This window comes from Diospyros lotus, chromosome 9 (genome assembly GCF_014633365.1).
Source record: "Diospyros lotus cultivar Yz01 chromosome 9, ASM1463336v1, whole genome shotgun sequence".
Classification (NCBI taxonomy): Eukaryota; Viridiplantae; Streptophyta; class Magnoliopsida; order Ericales; family Ebenaceae; genus Diospyros; species Diospyros lotus.
This window is the reverse complement of record NC_068346.1, coordinates 2793940-2801976: the sequence shown is the minus strand read 5'-3', so window position 1 is coordinate 2801976 and position 8037 is coordinate 2793940. Positions and strand designations below refer to the sequence as shown.

At 37.2% G+C, this 8037-nt stretch overlaps 1 protein-coding gene across 4 annotated transcripts; it reads left to right on the top strand.

The window, feature by feature from the left end:
• Positions 1–335: 335 nt before the first annotated feature.
• Positions 336–7975, top strand: LOC127810376 (CBL-interacting serine/threonine-protein kinase 23-like). 4 transcript variants are annotated; one of them, XM_052349822.1, is made up of 15 exons: positions 338–1125; positions 1629–1691; positions 1920–1991; positions 2071–2178; positions 2329–2409; positions 2615–2668; positions 2759–2884; positions 3966–4055; positions 4220–4339; positions 4465–4590; positions 5946–6062; positions 6531–6587; positions 6689–6763; positions 7236–7314; positions 7781–7975. In XM_052349822.1, the coding sequence occupies exons 1-15, from the start codon at positions 946–948 to the stop codon at positions 7795–7797; spliced, it is 1365 nt and encodes a 454-aa protein (XP_052205782.1). In that variant the 5' UTR covers positions 338–945; the 3' UTR covers positions 7798–7975. The 4 variants fall into 4 exon arrangements, with proteins under 4 accessions (XP_052205783.1, XP_052205782.1, XP_052205784.1 ...); XM_052349824.1 differs by having other exon boundaries at positions 1040–1125; positions 1906–1991; XM_052349825.1 differs by having other exon boundaries at positions 1040–1125; positions 1897–1991.
• The last annotated feature ends 62 nt before the right edge of the window (positions 7976–8037 follow it).

The window sequence follows — 8037 nt, the reverse complement described above, 5'->3', positions numbered from 1 at the left end:
TAAAGGCATTAAAACTTAAGACAATGTAACGTTTTGGTTAAAAACTTTCAAAAAATTTACATATAATGTTAAGTTAGCAGAGTTTTTTTGCCTATTTAGCATGGTATTGTATTTGTGTTGAAGACTTAAATCATTTATTGATTAAGTATTTAAATAAGTAATTTTATATCATTTAAAGGTATATTTAAAACAACAATAAATTTAGAGTTAATAATATGAATATAATATGTATTAAATTTCCGCCAGACATACAAAGGATATTGGCATGAAGCAGAAAGACAAACTGTTCTGTCGTTATATATCAATGGATAAGTACAAAATGCCAATAATTCCCTGTTATTTAAGACTGTTCGGAGAGGGATTGGCTGATTTCAATTCGACTTTGCGCGATTGGTTGGATTCTGAGAGTCCTCTCTATCTTGGTTGAATCCTGTCCAAATCGTTGCCTGAACCCAGAAAAATTTCTCCCCCCTTCAGGCCAACCCATCTCGATTCACAGCCTAATCTGTGTAGAAGCCATTTCCGATTACCAGTCTGTGCCCGTTTCAGTTTTCTCTGAGAAACCCTGATTGATGGAGGCTTTCTCAGTGCTGTCATCAGCTATCGGCAGCGTCTCCTCTGCTTCTCGGTTTCTCCGTAGCCTCCCTTCTTGTTGAAGAAGTCTTTCTACTTTATTTCTTCCCGCTTCGCGAGTTTTCGACATCTGTGCTATTTTGGTTTGGTTTGATTCTCTGTAAGAAAGGAAAGATGAATGTGGTGAAGTCTCGGGTTTGGCAGCCTTGCAAGAAGAAGAGATCTTGATTTCCAGAGAGAGAGTTGAAGAAAGGAAAGAGAAGGACACAATGGATGGTATTTGCATCTAGTTCCAAGACTCTCATGGTGCAGATCGGTGAGTTGAAGAAATCATCCTGAGATAGGGAGATATATAGACAGAGAAAGAGAGGGATGGCTTCTCGTTCATCCGCCAGCGGCGGCAAGACGGTGGGGAGGTATGAGCTGGGAAGGACGCTGGGGCAGGGAACGTTTGCAAAGGTGAAGTTTGCTAAGAACACAGAGACCGGAGAGAATGTGGCTATAAAGATTCTGGACAAAGAGAAAGTTCTCAAGCACAAGATGGCTGGTCAGGTAAATGTTTGGGTTTTTAGGAATTAGATTCTGTTTGGACGGCAAGAAAATTTAGCAAAATGAACTCTAAATCAAGTTTGACATTTGAAAATTCTAGCTGCTTGATACTAGAAAGGAGCCTGATTAATAGTTTGAGCAAACTGATTGGCTTTGTAGCATTAATACTTTTCTTGCTCCAATTAAGGTATTTTGGTGTTGCATTTTCTGGATTAAGTTTACATGCCCCGCAATTTTCTGGTTTTGATAGAAGTGTTAGGTTGAGTTGTCAAGAGAAAAACGATTCGGATTAACTGTTCTAACTGTGGTTTTAGTTATTCTTTTTTCCTTTTATCTCTTTACTCCTTTTGGCCGCTTGTTGGAATCAAATTGGTGATAAGCATGCACGCTGGCTATAAGGTCTACTTTCAGCAGATTGGGTTGTCATTTCAATCTGAATTTGAATTCTGTTTTGTTACTGATGGCGCTTTCTATGGTAATGTTGTATTTATGTTTGTTCTATGCAGCTTAAACGTGAAATTTCGACCATGAAATTAATCAGACACCCAAATGTCATCCGTATGTATGAGGTTAGGATTTGCTTACATAGATCATACATCTCCTTTTTTGTATTGTGACTCAACTGCCAGCCCTTTCTTGGTATTTCTCTCTCCCTGGGGTGTTCTGATGTTGTACACAAACTGTTCTATAGTTTACACACTTGGACTGTTTAATACGTTTTGGTATTTTCATAACCGAGCAAGCTTCGGTTTTTGATGATCCATTCATTTCTAGTGACTGCAGAACCTCTGTTGTAGGTTATGGCTAGCAAGACAAAGATATACATTGTGTTGGAATTTGTGACCGGGGGGGAACTCTTCAGCAAAATTGTAAGACTATTACTGCTTCAGTGTTTCCAATGACAACCTTGTAGCTATAAAATGAATTTTCTTTCTTTTTATTTGCCAGGCTAGTAAGGTGAGACTTAAAGAAGATGAAGCAAGGAAGTATTTCCAGCAGCTTATAAATGCGGTGGATTACTGCCACAGGAGAGGCATTTTCCATAGGGACTTGAAGGTGGGAAATCACTAAACCTCAGTTTTTATTTCCATTAGACTCAGTTTTTCTCAACACAGCCTTGGAGACCCCCCCCCCCCCCCCACACACACACCCAAAAAAAAAAAAAAAAACTACAATTTAAGTATTAATGATGTATATCATTCACAGCCTGAGAATCTGCTATTGGATGCAAATGGAGTTATTAAAGTTTCAGATTTTGGATTAAGTGCTTTACCTCAACAAGTTCGCGTAAGTACGATGATTTCTTGTCATGTGAAAGGTCTTTCAGTCCGGTAATAAGTGACGCAAACATTCATTTCGGCCCGTAAGCCTTGTACCTATTTAGTTGAATTACTTTACAGTTCTAAACTTAGTGATAGCATAGTGTCCATCCCACAAATTAACGCATCTCATTATGCATAGAAGATTTCAAAAATAAGTTCCTGATGTTCAGGAAGATGGGTTACTACATACAACCTGTGGTACGCCAAACTATGTTGCTCCTGAGGTACATTTACTGCTGTCATGGCAATTGTTTTATCAATACTCTTGTGTACTGCATTTTTTCTTTTCTCATTTTGATTATTTACTTATCTAGGTGATCAAGAACAAAGGCTATGATGGAGCTAAGGCAGATTTGTGGTCTTGTGGTGTAATCCTTTTTGTCCTTTTGGCGGGTTACCTGCCTTTTGAAGACTCCAATCTCATGACATTGTACAAAAAGGTCCTGTTTTTCCCCTTGGTTTTTTGATTGTCACAATTTTTTTCTGTTATATTTCCTCTTTTGGAAATCAAACGAAGATTATGGTTATTTACAAAAATTTCTCTCTTTCTTCCACTTCATAAACAACAACAACAATAATATATCAAACTTAAATCCTGCTAGGTGGGGTCTGCTGAGTGGATACTCATTCTATCTTGCCAATCATCTCTACAAAGCATATTTTATTTTGTCTAGAATCTATTATAAAAACTCCAGGCCTGGTTGTTAGCTACCTAGGAGTAATACCTTTATCACACGAATGGAAGTGTTAAGGGGTTCGAGTTTTGTAAACAGTCTCTTTGCAGAGAGGAGAGAGAGAGAGAGAGAGAGAGGCTGCATATAAACGTAACCCTTGCAAAGCAGGGAACCTCACAGTTAAGGGGATTACTTAATTTAGTTGAGTTAATTCTTTCACTTAATGTTTCAGTTAAATCAACTGAGGACCAGTTAATTTGGTAGTGTCGTGAAGCTTTGCTGATATTTTGGATTAGGTTGAAACATCTTTTTCAAATATCATTTATTATTGGTAATCCACAGTTTCATAATTCATTCATTTCCATTGCTAACAACCTTTGAGCTCTCTTCTTGGGAAATGCTTTGATCACTTAGAACAAAGAGAATGAATTAATTTTATTAGAGAATTAAATTGATCTTTATACCAATGTCCACCACCTGTTCCATTTTACCCACCTGACACCTCTTTTGAATCTCTCTAAAGCTTTCTTCTGGTTAGACACATAATTGTTCTGTTGCAATCTAAATGTTCATTGGAGCCCGAAAGAGAATTTTGTTTTAGTTACATTCAGAGAAGATGGGATGAAGAAAAAGAAAAGACTAGAATTGTAATATAATTTATGTGAAAAAGGCCATTGTTTTTAGCATGTTTTGCATATCTAAGCGACATTGTAATGGGACTTTTTACCACTCCTCTTGGTTAATGATTGTCCCTATGCATCCTAAAGTTCTCAAAAGGGTTGTTCATCTCAAGATGTTTTGCTTTTTAAGGTTGAAATTAAGAGTGTGAATGCTTCCATAATTGCAGGTTTTCAAGGCTGACTTCTCATGTCCCCCATGGTTTTCCTCGGGTGTGAAGAAACTAATCAAAAGAATCCTAGATCCCAATCCCTTGACAGTATGGCTATGTTTCTTTTTTTCTTTTGTTAAAACACAGTACTCTTTCTTACATAATTTTTTTTTAAGAAAAAATGAGTATCTGATGCACCCTTTTCAGTTAAGATCTGCATTTCTCACAACGATGACTCATGACATCGTATTTGATTTTATGTTATGAAACAGCGCATTACAATTGCTGAGGTAATTGAGAATGAATGGTTTAAGAAGGGATATCGGCCTCCCACATTTGAAGAGGCAGATGTTAGTCTTGATGATGTGGATGCTATTTTCAGCGAATCAGGGGTAACTATTTACCAGTTAAAGTTTTATTTGAAGCCATTTTGTCTTATACTCTCTTGGTTATCAAGGAATAAGCCTAAATGGGGCATTCGAGTACATTTGACTCTAGTTTTCTTCTTAATGTGCAGGACTCACAAAATTTTGTTGTGGAGAGGAAGGAAGAACGACCTGCAATGCCTGTGGCTATGAATGCTTTCGAGCTCATCTCAAAATCACAGGGTCTCAACCTCAGATCTCTTTTTGAAAAGCAAACGGTATTTTGTGCTTACAGCTCCTAAATATATCACAATAGTAGCTGTAAGAAAATGTTGAACTCCTAATTTATTTTTACATATGGTGTTTATAGATCTAGAAAAGGCCTATGATAGGGTCCCTAGAGAAGTATTATGGAGGGTTTTAGAGAAGAAAAGAGTCCGAATAGCCTATATACAAGCCCTAAAGGACATGTATCATGGTACAGAGACAAGGGTCAGAACATGCGGAGGGGATACTGAACCGTTTAAAATTACAATAGGATTGCATCAAGGTTCTGCACTAAGTCCATACTTATTTGCTTTAGTAATGGATGAACTCACTAAAGATATTCAGATAGATGTGCCATGGTGTATGCTATTTGCAGACGACATAGTGTTGGTGGATGAAACAAAAGAAGGAGTGAACACTAAACTTGAGTTATGGAGAAACAATTTAGAATCTAAGGGATTTAAATTAAGCAGAAAGAAAACAGAATATATGGAATGTAAATTTAGTAAGAATGCAAGAGTGGAGGATGTTATAATAAAATTGGAAGACCAAATCTTACAAAGAAAAGACCATTTTCGATATTTGAGATCAGTGATTCAAAAAGATGGAGAAATTCACGAGGATGTCACACATAGAATTAAGGCAGGTTGGCTAAAATGGAGAAATGCATCAGGGGTGTTTTGTGATGGTAAAATCCCATTAAAATTGAAAGGAAAATTCTATAGGACAGCTATAAGACCAGTTTTGTTGTACGGCTCAGAATGTTGGGCAGTCAAATACCAACATGAACAAAAGACGAGTGTAGCGGAGATGAGGATGTTAAGATGGATGTGCGGCCATACAAGAAAAGATAAAATTAGAAATGAAGTTATTCGTAATAAGATAGGAGTAGTGCCAATAGAGGAGAAGATGAGAGAGACTAGACTAAGATGGTTTGGTCACGTGAGAAGGAGACCAAGAGACGCTCTTGTGAGGAGAGTTGATGAAATGGAACAATTAATCAAAAAAAGAGGTAGAGGCAGACCTAAGAAGACTTTGAGGGAGACATTAAAGTTTGATATGAAGTGTATGGATCTCAATGAAGATATGACAAAAAATAGAAATACATGGAAGTCTAGAATTCATGTAGCCGACCCCACATAGTGGGATAAAGGCTGGATATTTTGTTGTTGTTTTATTCTTTAATGCAAAGAGCCATCAGTCCATGTATAAATGGTCATTAACTTGTTCATTAGGATAAGGAAAAGATAGCAGCAAGGTGGCTTCAAAGACAATACATACAATACAATACAATAAAGTAAAACATAGAACCAGCTTGCTCATATACTTGAAGCTTAAAGTGGCTGACATCCACTCTGATTATCAGGGGCTTGTTAGACGGGAAACAAGGTTTGCATCCAAATGTCCTGCTAATGAGATCATCTCAAAAATTGAGGAAGCTGCTGCTCGAATGGGTTTTGATGTAAAGAAAAACAATTACAAGGTACACAGTTATAGCATCCTGCTCTTATATTGACCTTAATTATTTAATCCTATTTCTTTAGCAGTTCTAGAACCAGATTTTTTTTGGTAATCTTGGAAGTTGAGTTTGAATAAGTTCACAGAAAATTAATTAGATTACTGCATTTTTATTTCATTGCCAGTAATTTTCTACTATTGCCTCTATAGCTAGTTGATTGGTCTGATTGATAGTCTGCAATTACTGGACATATAATGAACTTGCTAGCTCATTTGCTTCATCCATTTAAGCTAGTTGATTACTAAATTTGGTCTTCTGGTACTCTGATCTTGCTGCTAAATTTTGAGTTTGATGACAAGCACCAAAAAAAGCTAGGGCTGCTTAATTATGGATAAGCATTTTGGTTGTGACTAATGAGACTAGATTATGAACTCAAACTATTTCATTTAATTTCTTGCCACTCTTCCATTTCTAACAAATTCCTGATTTCAGCTGAAGCTTCAAGGAGAGAAAGCCGGGCTCAAGGGTCACTTAGCGGTTGCAACAGAGGTATGTTTTCTGCGGACTTTCTTAGAGACATGCCCTCTTCATGGAAACTACTAGATTATCATTCAGGGCAATGTCTGAACTGAAAAAGGGCTTGTAAACAGATATTCGAGATGGCTCCTTCACTTTGCATGGTTGAGCTACACAAGACTGGAGGAGACACCTTTGAATTTCATGTGGTATGCTTCTTGATTCTCATTAAAATGATAACACTCTACACTTACAACGACGGAAGCTACTTATTTTCAGACAGCCCAAATGGGTTTTATGCCTTCGATTTACTTGTTCTCATGATTAAGAAAATACGTGCATGGCGCCATTTCTTCCAACATTTTTCCAAGCTATTCCAAGCATTACCTGGTTCATGGTTTGTTACAGTATGGTATACAACCTCTTTCTTTGTACATGGAATGATGTCAGGTCTAGTCATCGTGTTCTTTGGGGTCACGCTTTAACTTGAAGCGACTCGTTGTTTATATAGATGCACACATATTTTAAATGATAATTCTAATAATAATTAGAATGAGAACAAATTAGTGAGTCATATTTTTATCCTAGCATCGATTTTAGATCTCTCGCTTTTTAAATTAATTTTTCTTAACTTCCTTAACTATATTATGAGGCCCATTTTTGCACTGCTCTTGATTTCAGTTCTACAAGAACCTGACAACCAGCTTGAAAGATGTTGCCTGGAAAACAGGAGATGAAGCACAAGCGGAATCAAGTGCCGGTTAGTGCTCAGTTCTCATAGCAAATGCCATATTACAATCCATTCTTTTGTTTTCCCTCATGACATCCTAAATAATGTCGCGCCAAGGATTTCTTCTGCAAATGCAGTAGCCGAATGGACAAACCAACTGTCTCGCGCGAACCATTAGCTTTGTCCAACAATAAGATCGCTAAGCTTCAGATCTTCCTCTTGAACTGGGTCTTACCCTGCATTCTAGTACTTTTCTGCATATCTATCATCTTCTTCTATATCTGTATATATATATGACCTAGGCTACAGAATTCATCCCCTTAAACTGAACTATCCTTTGGCAACTAACCTAAACTCTACACAACCAATCGGCAAAGAACAGTGAATTACCGGCAAAATTGTAGTAGAGCATCTGGAGATTGTTCTTGCTGGCCTTAAATGGTATTGCCAAAGAAGCTTTCAGAGCTGACATGGTGGTTTTGGTTTCTGTCTGCAGGTGAAGGCGATCCGTAGCCTCCTCTAGAGATCTATTGTTGTGGGAATTTGGTGAACATTCAATGACTAGATATGTTTTAACTTATGCCATGAGCTTGCTGTAATTTGTCCTGTAATTTGTCTTGTTGGTTTGTACGGTGATTGATGGGTGCATCCCTCTAATGTTAGAAATTTGATTTCTATCCTCGTTGGGCTATCATTATTTTACTATTTGGTTGAAAAGATTGGCTTTGTTATAAGATTAGAGTCAATTTTGAT